Source organism: Artemia franciscana, chromosome 19 (assembly GCF_032884065.1).
Source record: "Artemia franciscana chromosome 19, ASM3288406v1, whole genome shotgun sequence".
Taxonomy (NCBI): Eukaryota; Metazoa; Arthropoda; class Branchiopoda; order Anostraca; family Artemiidae; genus Artemia; species Artemia franciscana.
The window spans coordinates 21,296,550-21,317,139 of record NC_088881.1 but is presented as its reverse complement, the minus strand read 5'-3'; the positions used below and the strand labels follow the sequence as shown (position 1 = coordinate 21,317,139).

General features: G+C 35.1%; 1 protein-coding gene across 1 annotated transcript in view; it reads right to left on the bottom strand.

The window, feature by feature from the left end:
* The window catches only part of LOC136039096 (myosin heavy chain, non-muscle-like), a 44,114-nt gene that overhangs the window by 19,799 nt on the left and 3,725 nt on the right, over nucleotides 1-20,590 (bottom strand). Inside the window, exons 4-5 of the mRNA XM_065722581.1 lie at nucleotides 17,709-17,991; nucleotides 14,373-14,624 (exon numbers count right to left, since the gene is read on the bottom strand). Of these exons, the coding sequence (XP_065578653.1) occupies nucleotides 14,373-14,624; nucleotides 17,709-17,991 (535 nt within the window). The remainder of the gene's footprint in view (nucleotides 1-14,372; nucleotides 14,625-17,708; nucleotides 17,992-20,590) is intronic.

The following is a 20,590-nucleotide window of genomic DNA, read 5'->3' as shown; positions in this document are numbered from 1 at the left end:
CTTGGTGGAAAGAATCCAAGATAGGTGACTGAGATAGGTGACTGACATAACTGGACTAGATCCGCTCTCTTTGGCGGAGTTAGGGGGGGGGGGATTAATTGAGAAAAATTAGAAAAAATGAGGTATTTGTAACTTACGAACGGGTGATCAGATCTTAATGAAATTTGATATCTAGAAGGATCTTGTGCTTTAAAATTCTCATTTTGAATTCCTACCTGATCCGGGGCTCATTGAAGGGAGTTGGGGGGGGGGAAGCCGAAATTCTTGGAAAACATGAAATTGAGATATGTTACGAATAGGTGATCGGATCTCAATCAAACTTGATATATAGAAGAATCTTATGCCTCAGATGCTTCATTTTCAATTCAAAATCGGATGGGGACATAGAGGGTTGGAGGGGGGAAACAGAAATATTGGAAACCAGAAATCTTGGAAAACGCTTAGAGTGGAGATATCAGGATTACACTTGATGGGAATAATAAGCACAAGTTATAGATAAGAGATTGACATACGAGATTGACAATTGATACAGATCCGTTCTCTTTGGGGGAGCTGGGGGTTGTTAATTTGGAGAAGTTAGAAAAATAAAGGTATTTTTAACTTAAGAATGGGTGAAGGGATCTTAATGAAATTTGATCTTTAGAAGGAACTCATGTCTCAGAGCTCTTATTTCAAATCCCTACCAGATCTGTTGACATTTGGGGGAGCTAGAGGGGGAAACCAGAAATTTTGGAAAATTCTTATAAATGTTGTAGATACGTGACTGATGTAACCGGACTAGATCCACTCTCTTTGAGGGAGTTAGATGGTGGGGTTCAGCGCTTTGGCGAGTTTGGTGCTTCTGGACGTTCTAGGACGATAAAAATTGGTAGGTGTGTCAGTTAGCTGTACAAATTGACTTGATAAAGTCGTTTCCCCCGATTTGAACATCGGGGGGGGGGGGCTGAAGGAAGAGGAAAAATTAGAAAAATCGAGGTATCTTTAACTTGTGAGTGGGTGATCAGATCTTAATGAATATTGATATTTAGAAGGAAGTCGTGACTCAGAGCTCTTATCTCAAATCCCGACCGACATTAAGCCTCTGATTTTCCTTTTAAAGCAATCTATTGATTCTTAGAATTTCGATAGAGCTTATACCATACGAGCTCTTGGCTCTTCAGACCTCGTCACAAGTGCCATGTGAGCTCTTAGCTCTTGTTAAGATAACTCTTGTAACAGAGTTATCTTAGGCTGGATAACCCCCCCCCCTCCACTATGTATTTTCCCGAAGTAAATCTGATAGAAATTTTGATATGGATATTTGTTATCGTAGAAACAGATTGGATACTGATAGGGATAGTGCCCTTTTTAATAGTCGGAAGTGTTTTGAGGGCAACTAACCCACCCCCCTATCCTATATTTCTCGAAACACATCCAATCAAAATTTTGAGATAGCTATTTTTTTCCAACGTAATTAAAAGGATCAAAATTTTATGTCTTTTAGGATGACATCCCCCTCCCTCATAGCCCTCAAGGCAAGGACTGTAAAATATAGCCTAGGGGTATATAAGGTTTAAATAGAAAGTGTCAACGTATGAGCTTCAGGGGGGGTCATTGGATTGCTAATTAGAAGCTCTAGAACTGTTTTTAGATTAAGAGTGATCGGAGGCTAGATACCTCCCAAGCCTTGCATTTTCTTGAAATCCATCTAATAGAAGATTTAAGATGGCTATTTTTTGTAGAAGAAATTCCAAAAGACCTCATTAGATTGGAAATTGGAAGGGCTGGTGCTGTTTCAATGGGCAAGAGTGATTTGAGGGCAACTAATCCTCTTTCATTTTGTGTCTTAGAAACTTCGAATCAATCGATTAGAAATTGAAAGATATATTGCCCATTTTATTAGTAAAAATTGATTGGAGGGCAACAATCCCCCCTCCCCTACGCCCATTTGTTCCCCAAAAACATCTAATTAGAATTTTACTATAGCCATTTTGTTCAGCGTAGTTCAGAGGTCTGAAAACTATGTCTTTGACAACCCCCTTATCTTTTCTAGACCAGAACATAATTTTGAATTTACAGAAAAAAAACGGCTGTTGTTAATAAGTATACATATGCTAATATATATTCCTTGAAATTTAAATCATAAATCATACAATAAATAACTGGGTTAAACTAAAAAGAAAAAAAGTTAAAATAAGCAGGGCGGACAACCCCCATGCCTTCTCAAGACCAGAACGTAATTTGCACTTTACTGAAAAGAAAATATATTTAAAAATTTTTCACTTTGTTTTTACTTGTTTGAGATTTTTTTATTACATTAATGAAGGGGAAAATCCTCCCCATTCCGCTTCAATTACAACGCGAGTGTCTGGTACCCTTGTTAAGAGTATTGAGGGCAAGCAAGTCTGTTAATTTTTCAAACACATCCAGTGAAAATTTTGAGACAGCAACTTTTTCAGAATAGTCGAATGGTCCAGCGGCATTGTCTTTTGGAATATTAAGCATATCAAACCCCCCTCCCCCTACTATGCAATCGGCCCATCCTGCTTTACAGCCAAACAGCTGAGCGAATTTTCTTAAATGTAAATGAGTAAAAACAGTATAAATATACCCAGGTTGTCAAAGGGCATAGGTAGATTTGCAAATAATAATTAAGTTGTGTTTTTCAGGTCAACTTCAGATGGTATAAAATTAATTTAAAAACTACCATTTGTCTCAGGATCAATATCAATAAATAATTGTCACGTTTAACTGTTAAAGTTTAACTGTTCTACCTGGCAATGGCAATTGCTTGATACTCTCAGTTGTTTTTTTTTTTTCCAAAGTCATTAATAGAGGGTTCGGAACAGTTTGTGCGCTGTTTTTCACAAAACTTGCAGTTTGTAAATGGTGCTTTTTTGATACCAATGCAATAAGCTGCAACGAAAGCTGACTGATGTAGCGTGGATGTAGCTGGTAACAAAACTCTTAAAGAACTTGCACTTGTGTTTCGAAATTTAATGTATGTCTAGCTATGTATTGAGATTCGTTGGAATCTGGTATTTTACCCCATCTTTATTTTCCGAAGAAAATTGTCCTTTAATATTTAGACATTAGAAAATTCAATTAGAAAATTCAGTCAGATACAGCTTATCAGAAGCAACAAGCAATTCTAATAGTATGGTCTGAAGGTGACACTTACGATCTTGCCTTAAGTCAAACAGTTCGTGGTAACGAACTGTAGTAAGGAGCGACCCGGCTCAATAGTAACCAAAACTCTAAAAAATGGATACCAATTTTGATACCAATAGCTACATCAAAAGAATTGCATTTTAATGCTGATTTTAAATATATAAATTTTATCAAGTTTAGTCTTACCCATCAAAAGTTACGAGCCTGAGAAAATTTGCCTTATTTTAGAAAATAGGGAGAAACCCCTATTTCACACCCAAAATCACCCAAAATCACCCAAAATCACACCATCAGATTCAGCGTATCAGAGAACCCTATTGTAGAAGTTTCAAGCTCCTATCTACAAAAATGTGGAATTTTGTATTTTTTGCCAGAAGGCAGATGCGCGGATGCGTGTATATTTGTTTGTTTTTTTTTTTGTTTTTTTTTTCCCAAGGGGTGATCGTATCGATCCAGTGGTCCTAGAATGTTGCAACAGGGCTCATTCTAATGGAAATAAAAAGTTTAAGTGTCCTTTTTAAGTGACCAAAAATTGGAGGGTACCTAGGCCCCCTCCCACGCTAAATTTTTTCCCAAAGTCAACGGATCAAAATTCTGAGATAGCCAATTTATTCAACGTAGTCGAAAAACCTTATAACTATGTCTTTGGGGACCACTTACTCCCCCACAGTCCCCGTGGGAGGGGCTACAAGTTAAAAACTTTGACCAGTGCTTACATATAGTAATGGTTATTGGAAAGTGTACAGACGTTTTCAGTTTTTTGTTTGTTTGGGGGGAGGAGTTGAGAAGAGGGGGATATGTTTGGGGAGCTATCCATCGAGGAATTTGTCATGGGGAAGAAAATTTCCATGAAGGGAGCGCAGGACTTTCTCGCATTATTTAAAAAAAAAACACAATGAACAAATAATTATGAAAATGTTTTTTTTTCAACTGGAAGTATGGAGCAGCATTAAAACTTAAAACGAACAGAAGTTATTACGCATATGAGGGGCTCGCCTTATACTCCTCCTAATACTTCGCTCTTTACGCTAAAGTATTTCTAGTAATTTCAACTATTTATTTTACGGCTTATTTTATTTTACGGCTATTAACTATTTATTTTACGGCTATCAGAATGAGCGATTAATTGTCACACTTTCGCATAATTTTTCTGGAAAGCCATAGAGAGTGGCTAGATTTGAAGTTAAAACCAGTCACTGGTAGAAAACTAGATAAAAAAAAAAAAATTTTATTTCGTTATTTAAACTGAGTACTTTTCTGTTTGTGTTTTAAATTGTGTTAAAAAGGTCTGAGATCGGCGTGTATTGGATATTTATTCAATTATCAAACAGTTCGTGGTAACGAACTATAGTAAGGAGCGACCCGGCTCAATAGTAACCAAAACTCTAAAAAAACGGAATTTTGATACCAATAGGTACATACGAAAATTGCATTTTAATGCTGATTTTAAATATGTAAGTTTCATTAAGTTTAGTCTTACCTATCAAAAGTTAAGAGCCTGAGAAAATTTGCCCTATTTTACAAAATAGGGGGAAACACCCCCTAAAAGTCATATAATCTTAAGACGCATACGCATTCAGCGTATCAGAGAACCCTGTTGAAGAAGTTTCAAGCTCCTATCTACAAAAATGTGGAATTTGTATTTTTTGCCAGAAGGCAAATCACGGAAGCGTGTTTTTTTTTTTTTTTCAGGGGTGATCGTATCGACCCAGTGGTCCTAGAATGTTGCGAGAGGGCTCGTTCTAACGGAACTGAAAAGTTCTAGTGCTCTTTTTAAGTGACCAAAAAAATCGGAGGGCACCTAGGCCCCCTCCCGTGCTAATTATTTTCCCAAAGTCAACGGATCAAAATCCTGAGATAGCCATTATATCCAGTGTAGTCGAAAAACCTTATAACTATGTCTTTGGGGACCACTTACTCCCCCACAGTTCCTGTGGGAGGGGCTAAAAGTTACAAACTTCGACCACTGCTTACATATAGTAATGGTTATTGGGAAGTGTACAGACGTTTTCAGGGCAATTGTTTGGTTGGGGGAGGGGTTGAGAAGAGGGGGATATGTTGAGAGAACTCCCCAAAGAGGACTTTGTCACGGGGGCAGAAAATTTCCATGAAGGGAGCGCAGGATTTTCTAGCATTATTAGAAAAAAAAACAATTAAAACATAAATATGAAAGTTTTTTCAACTGGAAATAAGGAGCAGCATTAAAACTTAAAACCAATATAAATTATTACGCATATGAGTGACTTACCTCCTCCTAATACTTCACTCTTTACGCTAAAGTATTTTTAGTAATTTCAACCATTTATTCAACGGCTTTGGTGATTCAGGGGTCATTCTTAATGAATTGGGACAAAATTTAAGCTTTAATGTAAAGAACAAGAAACTGACGAGGGGGTGAACCCCCTGATATATGTAATAAAAATATGAGAATACAAAAGTTCGGTACGTAAGCTATTTTATAAGTTATGTATATCTTATACTAATAAAAACATTCTAAAAAAATTAAAAGTTCTTGTTGCCTTTTTAAGTAACCAAAAAATCTGAGGGCAACTAGGCTTCCACCCCCACTCGTTTTTTTTCAAAATCATTCGATCAAAACTATGAGAGAGCCATTTAGCCAAAAAAATTTTAAAAAAAATACAAATTCCGTTTTAATTATTCCTCTGCGGAGAGCCAAAATAAAAACTTGGATTGATTCAAAAATGTTTAGAAATTAAATAAAAAAAACATGTTTTTTTTTTAACTGAAAGTAAGGAGTGACATTAAAACTTAAAACTAACAGAAATTACTTCGTATATGAAAGGGTCTGCTTCCTCATCAACGTCCAGCTCTTTACGCTAAAGTTTTTATGTTTTAAAAAGAAGAGTTGAGAGAAAAAGTCAGACTTTAGCGTAAAGAGCGTGACGTTGATGAGGAAGCAGCCTCTTTCATATACGAAGTAATTTCTGTTAGTTTTAAGTTTTAATGTCGCTCCTTACTTTCAGTAAAAAAAACTTGTTTTTTTTTAATCAGTGTTCTATAGTTTCTCCATCATTTAAACACTTTATGTCTGAATGAATTTGCGTCTACTTTGACTGTTTTTGAACATTGATCTTTTTTTTATTTTTTTTTTCCTTTCTTTTTTTCTTTATTCTTTATGTCTCCCTTGCTAACCTAGTGGATAGTTTTTTTTTTCTGAAAATTTCATTTTTATTGTTCTTGAGGCATAATAATGTGCGGGAGACATTAGAGCCACGTCCTCTGAGGATTCAATCTTTTGAAAGAAAAACCGATAGAATTGGAAATCTCATCAGTCTTAGATCATTTTTTTTTCACTTCGTATATTGCTTTTTTTGGTATTCTGCTCAAAATATTTTTTGCATTCTAACTATTTTTCAAGAAATAAAATAAGTATTAGAGTCAACTGTTGAATAAGCAGTATGTGTGAATAGAGAAATAACTGAGTAAATTTTATTTGATAAGTGAAAATGTCGAAAAGGATTTGATTTGTGAAAAGAAACCCCGGACACTTTCATATCCAAGACACTTTCCTCTGAATTTCTTGGTTTTTCTCTTTTCTTCAATTATAGTTTCCTATTTACTAAATTCGTTTTGTTAAGATGAACGAGTGCTTGGAGTTTGAAGTAAATTTCCAGTGTGACAACGCCCTCCTAATTCTTGTTTACCCATTATGCCCAATTTCCTTTGAAAGCCTTATAAGAAATTAATCACATCGGCCTCTCTCGCACCAGACTCTTTTTCTCTTATTGTTTCTCAAACACCTTCTTGTATTTTTTTTCCATTTATTCCATATTTTTTTTCCATAGCTAAGAATACAGGAAACTGATAAAACAAGGAACTCAAGTACTTTGGCTTTAATAGAAATAAATTACCTCTTACGCCACTCTACTGCCGTGTCGCTACTTGTGTCACTAACGCCAACTTTTCATTAGAACTAAAAGTCCTAAAACAAGTTTAAATTGCAGATTATTTTATTTTATTGAAATAAAGATCTAATTAAAGGTCGTAAGTTTCCTTATATCAAGCCTGAAATATTTGAGAGTAAGTTAAACTATTTTTATTGTATTGATTGTGAAATTGTTTGGACTAGTTGATATTAAGATATACCAGGTCAAAATATAGATAATTTTCTTCATGGGCTCTTTTGGCAAAAATAATTATTATTTAAAAAAAAAGTGTAAAATTTATTTATAAATACAGGTGGCGTTAAGGCCAATCCTTCTCACTTGTAAATATCCTTCTTTTGTATTTTTTATGGCACTTGGTATTTACCAAGTGACATATAGCAATCGCAAAATTGGTCTGTCGGTCCCGCTTTTGCTAGTTTGGGCACTTCCAAATAAGCTAGGATGATGAAAATTGGCAGGCGTATCAGGAACCAGACAAAATTAAATTAGAAACACTTTCTTTTTCGATTTGACCATATGGGGAAGCGAGTGAACAAGATAGTTGAGAAGAATTTTATTTGCCAATGAAACAAATGATTTTTCTTCTTAAGTATGACTTATGGTTTAGGGGTATGATTCTCGCTTGCGTTGCGAGAGGTCTCAGGCTCGAATCCGGACCACCCCAATTTTTACATGAAGAAGATCCTAGATTACATGATTACTAGATTACATGAAGAAGATGAACTAGATACGTGATCAATATAGCGATCGCTGAAAGTTGGTAGGCGTATCAGAGACCCGATCAGATTAAATTAGAAATAGTCGCTTCCCCAATTCGACCATCTGGGGGGGGGGGGAGTGGAAGGACGGTTAATTACAAAAAAAATAGAAAAAATGAGGCATTTTAAACTTACGAACGGGTTATCGGATATTAATGACATTGGACATTTAGAAGGAACTCGTATCTCAGAGATCTTATTTAAATATCCCGACCGGATCCAATGGCATTGAGGGGGGAGGAGTTGGAGGGGGAAACTGAAATCTTGGAAAACGCTTAGAGTGGAGAGATCGTAATGAAACTTTGTGGGAAGAAGCTCTTGGCTCTTCCGACCTCGCCATAAGCACCATACGAGCTCTTGGCTCCTGTTGTTATTATCACTACCCTTAATATTTTGCCGGTTGACATCAAATGGCTATTATTCACATGAATTTGTCAAATTTTGTCCATGAACTTTATTTTCCGGTTTTGCCAGCTTTTCATACCCTTTTGTTGTATTTGTACAGTATCTAATTTACTTGTTTTTTATCTGTTTTTGAATGATATTTTGTTTATACTAGCAAGACCGACTGTTTATAATAGTAATAATAAACAGCAATAATAATGATATTATAAACAATAAAGTTCATAGTGGTGGCGTGTGTCGGTCCATAGGTCAAAAATGACAAAGTGGAGTACGCAGTAACTATTGACATTACAGTGGCGTCCATTTGGGGAGGGGGACCTCTAGTTTCCCCCCCCCCCTCCACACGTACACACACAGATTAAAAGGAAACTTTTGGGGTATTTTCATCAAAAAAATGCCGTTTTTGGTATCTTATTTTAGCAAAATGACAGAAAAGACACATATCTCCTCCTTGTAGATGCATAAAAATGCGTTTCCCCCCCCCCCCTCCACCACCAGATTTTTCTGAATTCACGTAACTGGAATGTTGGAGAGTTGACTTGACTGCTAATATAAACCTGTCACATATTTAATATGAATTTTTCATGTGTACTTCTTCTTCTAAATTTGTATTTCCCTGGCTAACAGATAGTTTTTTTTTCTGAAAATCTCTATTGTCAGATATTATCTTTTATTCTATAGGTATAATTATGTGTGGAACTATATTTATAATTCAGCTTATATCACTTTTTTGTCTTCTCCCCGGAATGTTATTCACTTTCTAACTATTTTGCAAAAAAAAGAGTATTAAACTCAACTTGAGAACTTTTAAAGACTAGGAAGTAGTGTCACCCTACAGTAGTGGTTCAAACCTTGGATAAGCCTTTGGTCTAAAAAGTCACCCTATGCAAGCCCGAAATTTGCTAATTAAGCAGAACAAAACTAGACAGGAAGTTCTTTTAATGAAAATTGTGCTTTCAATTGGTTTTATTCCCATAACATGTAAATAAATAGTAAGTTTACTCAACCGATTTTTATCTTTTTAATTGCACGAAAGTAATGAACCTCTTACGTTTTATTAAGTATTTTCCAAAAAAAAGCGATTATTTACCTCACAGTAGGTAAGGAAGAGTAGTTAAGACTGGCATAAATAATATTTAAGACAAGGGGATTTGCAGGATTTTGGTCCGGGTGGGGGATTATAATTTATTTACTTTTTTAACGCAACAAAAATTTTCCCATCATAATCTTTCTTTCAATCCTTTGTCTTTTCTTCCGTAGTCATATTATCTTTTCACTAGGAATCAGATTTTCATTGTTTTACTATTCACTATCTACTATTTTGTTATTCATTATTTTCCATTCTATTACCTTGGCTCTTAAATTAATTTAAACAAGGGGCTTCTAACTGGGAGTACACCAGTCTCTGGGGGCAGAAGCATTGCCAAATGTAATATTTAGGAGTGAGAAAAAAAGTACTCCTTATGATAAATTAGTGGTTTTCTTTGTTTTACAAGCCCGTGTATTCTCGAAATTATAAAAATTCAAGTTCATAGTTACCCTTCCTTCCTCAACCTGTAAAACAGAGTTCTCTAATACTTTGATTTTACTTTTAATGTATTTTGATATATTTTAAAATATTTAGTATATTTTGATTTAGAATTTTAATATATGATTTGATAGAAAAAGTAGAACTCTGACCTTCCCAGAACACCCTGCCCCAGGGTTCTAGTCCACTTCCAATCTTGTAGCGGAGAGGAAGTCAAATTGTGCCTCGTTTGAACTGGAATCCTGTTTTGACTTGAAATCTATGGGATCACACCTCTAAGCCTCACCCATAATCCATAAGAAATTCTTCCCCCCACTGCCAACTTTAAGTGCAATAATAAGCAAAAGGTGAATTTTTGGAATAGCTAAGTGGGTTTATCAGATCTCCAGCACCACCTACACCATCAAAATTTCACTAGAAAGGTACGCCTGTTTTTTTGCTACGACAAGCATGAAATTTATGGGTCAATTGAGTTGAATTTATGGAAAAGAAGGACAATTATTTTCAAATTCGTACACCCATTCTTCAACATGGACCAAGAAAACTAGACGGAGGGATTTTTGCAAGATTTAGAGCCTACCTATTTTCTATATGAAATATCTGTTTAAATTTTAGGTGGAATTTGGGTTACATATTGCGAATATCAAGGAGAGAACTACCCGCCGGCTTTTTTTTTGTCTAGAAGCTAGCCTATTCCGAAGTTTGAAAACTCTGTGATTCGACTGATAAGCTGTTAACTCAGCTACAAATTTAAGTGGTCTTAGAATATAGTTTCAGGCTTAGTTTTTCTTTCAGGTCAACTGGTTCCAGGGCAACTAGTTTTTCTTTCTCACCCCTAGTTACACTTTCTTCCCCCATCTGTAGAACAGAGTTCTCTAAAACGCTGAATCTGATGGCGTGCTTTTCATTAAGATTTATTTTCTTTTAGAGGGCGTTTCCCGCTTTTGTTTAATATTAAATAAAAAAAACAAGTTTTTTTAACTGAAAGTAAGGAGCGACATCAAAACTTAAAACGACCAGAAATTACTTCGTATATGAAAGAGGCTGCTTCCTCATCAACGCCCCGCTCTTTACGCTAAAGTTTTACTCTTTCTCTCAATTCTTCTTTTTAAAATAGTAAAAAACTAAATAAAAAACTAAATAAAATAAAAAAAACAAGTTTTTTTTAACTGAAAGTAAGGAGCGACATCAAAACTTAAAACGACCAGAAATTACTTCGTATATGAAAGAGGCTGGTTCCTCATCAACGCCCCGCTCTTTACGCTAAAGTTTTACTCTTTCTCTCAATTCTTCTTTTTAAAATAGTAAAAAACTTTAGCGTAAAGAGCGGGACCTGTGTCCCGGTCGTCATTTATGTTTCCTGTGTCCTGGTCGTGATTTGTGTCCGGGTGTCCCAGTCTGTAATTTCTCTTTGAGGTTCCCAGTCGTCATTTATATTCCCTGTGTCCCGGTCGTCATTTGTGTCCCGGTGTCCCGGTATGCGCCACCCCAACACCTAGTTGGTGGGGCGCTTCGCGCCCCCCCAAGCCCCCCCCCCCGCGCGCGTAAGTCGTTACGCGCCATATTAGTTACGCGCCATTGTATTTGTGTCCTTGTGTCCCACCTGTGAATAGATATATATATATATATATATATATATATATATATATATATATATATATATATATATATATATATATATATATTTATATATATATATATATATATATATATATATATATATATATATATATATATATATATATATATATATATATATATATATATATATATATATATATATATATATATATATATATATATATATATATATATATATATTTATATATATATATATATATATATATATATATATATATATATATATATATTTAACTACGTTTACTCAGGTTTACTGACTCTTGAACATGCAACATATAATTGTCCATGGGAAAAACAATCCGTATTCAGATCTATACCTCATTATTCTAATGATGTGTCCCTGTGTCCCGGTCGTCATTTATATTCCCTGTATCTCGGTCGTCATTTGTATCCCGGTGTCCCAGTTTGTAATTTCTCTTTGAGTGTCCCGGTCGTCATTTATATTCCTTGTGTCCCGGTCGTCATTTGTGTCCCGGTGTCCCGGTCTGTAATTTCTATTCGAACAATCCCTGTGTCCCGGTCGTCATTTATATATCCCGCCTGTGCCCCCGGCGTTCCCATTGTAATTGTGTCCCTGTGTCCTGGTCGTTAATTATATTCCCTATGTCCTGGTCGTGATTTGTGTCCGGGTGTCCCAGTCTGTAATTTCTCTTTGAGGTTCCCGGTCATCATTTATATTCCCTGTGTCCCCGTCGTCATTTGTGTCCCGGTATCCCAGTTTATAATTTCTCTTTGAGTGTCCCGGTCGTCATTTATATTCCCTGTGTCCCGGTCGTCATTTATATATCCCGCCTGTGCCCCCGGCGTCCCTGTTGTAGTTGTGTCCCCATGTCCCGGTCGTCATTTATATTCCCTGTGTCCTGGTCGTGATTTGTGTCCGGGTATCCCAGTCTGTAATTTCTCTTTGAGGTTTCCGGTCGTCATTTATATTCCCTGTGTCCCAGTCGTCATTTGTGTCCCGGTGTCCCGGTATGTAATTTCATCAGTTGACAAACATGACGTCAGTCGTTGTCATTTATATTCCCTGTGTCCCGGTCGTCATTTGTGTCCCAGTGCTTTGTTGATGGTGATTGCTAATCGAACATTCCTTGTGTCCCGGTCGCTTTCTCTTTGAGTGTCCCGGTCGTCATTTATATTCCCTATGTCCCGGTCGTCATTTGTGTCCCGATGTCCCGGTCTGTAATTTCGTCAGTTGAAAACAAAACGTCAGTCGACACAGAAACATGACGTCACCTGACAGACAGACAGATCCACAGACAGACAACTTATTTTTATATATATAGATATATATAGATAGATGTGCCAGTGTCCCGGTCGTCATTTGTGTCCCGATATCCCGATATCCAATATATATATATATATATATATATATATATATATATATATATATATATATATATATATATATATATATATATCCCAAGTTTTATTTGAAGCGTATAAAAGAGGCGTAAAATTTTTATAGTAAATCGCCTTTTTTATATGTACCATCACCTTAAGGCGAAGTTAAAGGGGGGATCTTCCCCTTCTGATATTTTGAAAGGAGTCCGATAAGGTGACCTTACCTCACCTTCTTTATTTAATAACTCTGTTTTAGATGCCCAAAATTTTGTTAATTCTAGTTGTATTCACCGTGGATTACTTGTCTTTAATAACTTTTGCAGATGACGTTTTGAATCTAAGCCGTACTTTTAGTGGATGTGAAAATGCGTTTAATCAGCTTTACAATGAATATAAAAATATTGGGCTTTCTTTTAATGTTGAAAAAATTGCTGTTGTAGCTTTCAATTTTAAAGAGACAAATGGCCCTATTTTCTTATCTTTAGCTAATGTTCAAGTCCCCCTTTCTCAAAAATTACTTTATCTTGGAATGCCTATTGGAAAAAATATGAAAGAAACTGTGAAATTATTCCTTGAAAATTTGAAGAAAAAACTGAGAATTGCTTATGCTTCAATTGTATCTAATATTAAACACATTGATAAATTAAATCTTGCGAAAATTTATAATAGCCTAGTTGTACCTCATCTCCTTTCTCTTTGTCCGGTTTGGCAGTTTTTTAGTGAACCTCAGAAACTATCTGTTCGTAGAGTATATTTTCGTTATGCTAAATTCCTTCTCAGGAATTTACCTCCTTGGACTGGAAATAGTTACTTAATGAGCAAATTCCGCCTAGTTTCTCCTACATCTATTATTGATAAGAGGCTTCATGATTTTCGTTCTTCTATGTTGATAGTGTCTCACCCATGGTCAGCATTACTTATTCAATTGTTTGTTTGTGTTGATTTGTATTTATTTGTAGTTTTTTTTTCTTATTACTCCATCTTCGCCTAGTTTCTCCTACATCTATTATTGATAAGAGGCTTCATGATTTTCGTTCTTCTATGTTGATAGTGTCTCACCCATGGTCAGCATTACTTATTCAATTGTTTGTTTGTGTTGATTTGTATTTATTTGTAGTTTTTTTTTCTTATTACTCCATCTTAAGGGCGTTCCGTCCTCTTTTTGGTAGATGGGTTATAAATAAATTGATTGGAGCTTATATATATAAGCTCCACTTTTCCCCAAGGGCTTAAACACATTTGTACATACTTAAAGGACTGCCCTCCCTTCCCCAAACAAAAGGGAGGGGGTTAAACATAGTTTGTAAATACTTGGCAATGAGAGGTACGGGAACATTCCGATAAAAGCTATAAAAAAAAGCAAGGCGAATTGTCAACTGTCACTAAGAAAGGGGAGCAGATATTTTAGTTTAAAAGGTCTTAGGCGACTGTATATTAGCTGAGATTAAAAATCTCTGCTAAATTAAAAATTGAAACTTATTTAAAATTAAAAATAAAAGTGACATTTTTTTCCTAGCCTACTTATAACCTAGCTTCTAGTAGTTCTTGTACTTGTAATCAAACTCAAGATTCAACCAAAAACACGTAAAGAACGATTTAAATAAATGAAAAACATTTGTGCAATACTTTAACGAAACTTACATTTTTATCAGCAGTTCCCCGTGAATTGGCAAGTTCGTCAAGCTCATTTTGAAGAACTCTTCTTGACCTCTCTAGCTCCTCTACTTTCACAATATATTCTTCCAAGTCTCGACTTAGACTGAAAACTTTCGTTTCCTTTTCTCTTGCATCTCTTTCAGCTGCATCTCGTTTTGACGCAAATCGTTCTGAAATTGCCTTTTCTTCTGCCAGGATTTTGTCAAAATTACGCAGTTTCTTCTCCAGCTCAATAACCTAAAATGAAACTGATATTGAAAACACAAGCAGGCATTAACAAGATGGAATCCTTAGGCAATGTTCAACAAGGGTTTTCACCATCAATCCTCAAAGGCTTTCATGACATATTAACACAAGTTCCAAACACAAAGCCACCTTTGAACAGAAATTAACGCAACATAAGTTAAATCAAATTGATTCATCACTTTCGGGATAAACTAACCGATTCGGCAGTTTCCTTTTACCATCACCATAAAAAAGGTTATTCCGCCACTCTAGAGCCAGTAATGTTCAACTAACTTTTATAGTAATCAGTTTCAAAATGCTTGAAACTAGGTACTTTTTGAGGCAGCATAAGCGTACACAAGACATCACCTAATAACGCGGTTACTGTAAGTATAACCCTTGTGTTCAATCATATGATTTGTGTTTTTTTTTTTCAAAATAGTGGCTTGTCAATCGGTCTAAAAAGTTTGTGCTATTTCATTACTAATTTTAGTTTACACGTACAATGAAAATAGTGTTGACAACTGTACTATTTGGTAAAGATATTGTTTTTGTTTAACGTAAAGTTTAAAGAAAATTATTTTTTTCGGTTTAGTAAATAAACAAAAGACATGAGAGAGTCAATCAGCAATATAGTAGAAACTAGCAAACTATAGAAACGTGTTTTCTTTCGTTTACGGTTTTTATTATTATTTTTTTTTAAGATAAAACTTTTTAACATGTGGTAGGAGTTCTTATTTAAGCCAAGGAGCAGATCCACTTTATAGGTTTTGGACTGGATGAGAGATATTCCTAGGTTTTTTGATCGAATTTTGCAGACTTTTACGACAGTATCACTGATCATTTTGGATAAAGTCCATAAAAAGACTACATTCCATTTTGACAGCTTTATCATTTTCTGTCGAAAATTTCAATATATTTATATTTTATTCTTTTAACATTTTTAACCCAAGTTCTTTAACAATTTTTCCATCCCTGAATACTAATTCCCCACCGTATGCAGGTGCTCCGAAAATTTTGTTAGCACCTCTTCAAAGGTTCAAAAAGGGCAGATTCACTCATTGCCCATGACTCTCTTTAGTCTCTTAGCAAAAGATTTAACGTAGCGTCAATGGGTGTTTCCTTAAAGTACAAGAATTCACCTCCTTCTATAGAGCTCTGTCGCATTGTACACTCCCACCCCATTGTCTAACTGACAAAAAAGACTCGAAGGCACAATCAGTTCGGTAAAATTATCTTAAGATTGAAATACCCTTATCAGTACTTCGATTTGGAACGATCTTCCTGGGAACGTTTTCCCTATTGGTTTTTCTGTTGATTAAAACGCAATAGTCGTTGAGTTTGATGCAGCCAAGTTTGAAAATTTCTTGATGGAGCGATGAATAACTAGAAGCAAATCAGTAGCTGGAAGGGCAATTTAGGAATAAAAAGACCAAAATAAAGTCGAAGCAATTTTCTTTTTTTAATACTGAAAAAAACTTCATCAATCGTCACAAAAAAGCAATTCCGTGTGACAGAAAAAAAAAAACTTGAAAATACCGGTTATCGGTGATTCTACTCCTTTCTTCTCTATCAAAATATTTTTCAAATATCCACAATTAAACTTCGAGATCCATATGGTGTTTGATGTAATCAACTTATTGCCAGACATCAGCTCAAAAAAGTTAAGGATACTCAAAACACATTAGTTATAAACAACCCGTTCTAGGGAACATTTAATTTTGCATTTCCCTCTAAAGACAAATTAAAATCAGTACTAAACTTTTATGTCTGAACATTTCTTATAGCAAAGTCGTTGTTATTAGCAACACATTTTAATTTGGTAATTTCGACAAAATAGTTGCATAACCACAACAAAATCGGTAGCACTATTTTCTGCAAATTACCATTAGTTTGCGAGTACCTTTTTTGCAAATTGAGACATAAAGATTGGCGGATCTTATTACATAATTGGATCTATTAAAAACGATTTGCCGTTACAGCAATATTTTGAACGTTCTGCTTGTCTTTAAGCCATTCATGGTTAGTGAATGGTTAGGTTAGATTGGGTTATGATATTTACGTATAATTAAATTGATGACTTAACTTTGTAATCCGTCAGCAACCGTGTCCGATAAAATTTGAAGGAATTTTTCCCAAACAGTTAATTCCAGAGCTAGTCTTAAATCACCCCTCCTCCATCAGAAGCACAAGCACAATACCTGCTTAAAGGTAAGCTCTCACAAAAGACTACAAATTATCCAAAGCAAAAAGACGAATATTTAAACTTGTTCCTTAATTGAAATGTTTACCCTGTGAGCGTAATTTAAGTAGTTTGAGTCTACCATCCCTGCAATTGAGAAAGGACAGCTTAGCTTTAGTAAAAAAAATTTCGAATTGCTAAAGGTGTTTATTTTTGTAATGTAATAAGCCTATGGAGTTTATTATTTATGGTACCAACTCTTACAATTCGTCATCCAGACAACTAATTCTTGTTTATTGTCTTTTTTCATTGCAAAGTTGGTTTTATTAATTGTTATCAGAAGTTTGCTATGGTAAGTGAAAGGCCTAAGGGACTGTAACATCTAAAGTTTCGTTGTTCAGAATCTAAGTTATTGACTCTATTTTTGTTGGTATTGCTTTGTGAAGTGACAGGCCAATGAAACTGTAACACTTATGGTTTTGTTATTGTAGTTTTCTATCATTTTTGTAATGAATAAAGCAAATAGCTTGTTCTGTTTTTTGTTAAACATAATAAAACAAAATAAAAACATGCGAAGCAATGTCTCTAATGTAATTTCAGAATAAAATTTCACGAAAATTAAAAAAAAAGGAACAAAGAAAATCCTTTAAATACTTATGTAATGAGAATACCAAAAGTGTATTTTTCTTCACTGAACAAACAGCAAGACTTTATTAATTTGAGCAAAATATTACCGGTCAGAGAAATAAATTTTCTGTCTCTGATCCAAGAAAGAAGGGTAAAGAATATTCGGCCAAACGGGCGTTTTTATTTTGATCCAGAGGCGTAAATCCGGCAAATGAAGCAACATTCAAATTCGTATCAGAAGGTCTTACCCAGTGAGACCTAATATTGAATAAAAGTACAAGTCTTACTTTTGCCCTCTGTGAGTCCAAATCAATTGTTATGTTTTCGTATGTATTCTCCAAATCAACGATTATGTCTTCTAATTCACCTTGAAGCTTCTTCTTTGACTTTTCAAGGCTGTCATTTTGTACTTTGAGGTCTTCAATTTGGCCTTGAAGGCTTTCAATGTCCTTTGATGACCTCTTTCGCAGCTCTTCCAGTTGAAGCAAGGCTTCTGCTTCATTATCAGCATGTTTCTTCGCTTCATGTAGCTGTACAGTTAATGAAGAAATTTGCTCTTCGAAGTTCCTCCTTAAAAATAAAGAAAAAAGTTAATAAGAAGATATTAGAGGAATAAAATACAAACAAAGGATCGCATCCAACAATGGCTGGACAAGCGGAGGGTGGGTGTGAGGAGATCAACAACCCTTTAACAAATATACCAAAAAGGCATTAACATGAGAGGGGTGAAGGGGGTCAAAAGATCAAGACTCATAGTAGTCTAAAATTATGATATATGGACACATACCCAAAATGGACAAATGGATGGATGGATATCAATTAAGGACTTTAAAAAGATGGACTGAAAAAGGTTTTTCACTTTGCCGATAGGAAACCCCAGAAAGCCCTCTTGATGCTTAATAATCTAAAAATACCAAAGCAAGCTTTCCTCTTATACGGCACTCAGCATTTATCTATGAAGATCTGGCCCTCATGTGCTAAATCCAGTCTTTTAATTTCCTTACCATCATCTCATAAGTTGAGTAATTAAAGGGTAAGATGATTTTAAAGTGATATTATATCAATGTGTTGCAGTTTTAAGCAGACTCTTGTGGTTTTCTAGCGTCATTTCATTAGTTCTTTGCAATTTATTTCAGTTAATTCAAGTTTCAAGAAGATTTTATGAAAAAACCTCCTCTTTTTTGGTGCGTCTCACGACATCTATTAGAGCAAATAAATAGTTATACGATGACACTTAAAATGTCGGATTCATGGATTTTCAAATTTCCCAATGCTTAAACTTTGAAACGGTACATACATATCTCTTGAACTTAAGCAGGCTACAAGTTACCTAATCTTTATTTCAAAGTCAAAAGCTAAGGTTCCAGTAACTGTTATAATACCTTGATTAAAGAATGGATTCTCGACATTTGGATGGCAGAACAATCATAATTGATTAGATAATTTTGTCATATACTGCCATAAAATTAGCTTCCTATTATACTGAGTAAAATGGAGAGCTGTTCTGGTGATTGAGTCTCGCATTCCATAATGTGGTTCCAATACCTCTAAGGATATGCCTGGTTAAAACCCTTCAACAGAGGCGTACATAACGTTTATGTATAATAATGCAAATTCCAATTCATAGTCAAAATCCCCAATTCTTTGACAGAAGAAGGGTGCAATGGGATGAATTTTGAGCATTTCATTAAGCAAGATATAAAAAAGCTATAATTTGAAGGATTTCTCCAAGGATTTTGGAAATTTCTGTATAATACAGAACTTTTTCTCAGCAATATCTTAAATTTCTGTTTCATACCACAAAAATACGAAGATAGATTGGGCTAACTTTCACCAACTTAACCAATGAAATTATAATTGAGCAGCTTAGATTTTGACAGGTTTTGACTTAGATTTTGACCAATTCTCCAGGGCTGAATTTAAAACTTTGATGCTACTAGGTAAATAAGTATTGGCCATTCCTTTTTTGCGAGATTTTCAGGGAAAATCCCCGAAAACTTCATCAATATTGGAAGCGCTAAACATAAGGCAACTGCTGAGTTAAAAGTAATGAAAACCAGAGGTGATTTTGAACTCCCAGCTGCCATTCTTGGCAGAATATAAGATAGTGGCCACACTATTTTAGCGGCCTAAGAATATTTAAACTTAAGTAAACGAAATTTAAACTTAAGTGGCCACAGAATCCCTGTGTTATTTTAAAATCCCTTATTTGTGAATAGGTAGCGCGTAGCGGCCTAAGAATATTTAAACTTAAGTAAACGAAATTTAAACTTAAGTGGCCACAGAATCCCTGTGTTATTTTAAAATCCCTTATTTGTGAATAGGTAGCGCGACGGTGGATTGTACTTTGACAATAAATCACGTCAGTTCAATTTATTGTCCCCCTTGGCAATGTGCCCCCTTAAACCACGGCCTAGTGGACCTATTGGTAAATCAAGGCCTGTATATATTTCTATTTACTACACGTCCTTGAAATTCCCTATACATCCCTAAAGTACCTCACTAAAGATCTGTGAAGCTCATGTTCATGGAACCCAAGGATAGCTTGAAATTTCTGAAGATTAAGAGCCAAGCTAGACTCTGCTACAGTCAGACCTCCCAGCCTACCCAGCCATTCTCTACAGCCATTCTCCACACCGAGTATTATCTGTTTGCCTTCATTTACTATGTCGTTATTTATTATTATCTGAAAACACTTATATTTTCCTTAATATCTTTCTGTGTTTAATATTATATCCAGGATTGCTCAAAATGCGAAGGGGCCCACCCTCATCCACATAACTCAATTTTGCAAGTCGAAATTTTGCTTTTCTACAAAAATTCTTGAAATTGATCCATTCCTGTTTATAAAATTATGTCGATTCTTTACGTGCTAATAATAATAATGAGAACTTTGGGATTGGATATTTAATCTTGGCATGAATAACAAATTTTTTTGTAGCACATATTTCAGTCATAACCTTGTTTCATGGTTTTGGTTTGGCATATGGTTTCGGGAGCAGACTTAAAATCTTGATCTGGAGAAGGAGCAAAGAAGGGTCTAAAAATTTCGGTCTTTAGCCTGTTCCAAATTTTTGGCACTATAGGCTAGAATCTGTTCCCGGTGAAGCAGCGATGGTGACACAAAGAAACGAAGTGTAACCAGGTTATCACAATAGCAGATAACTTC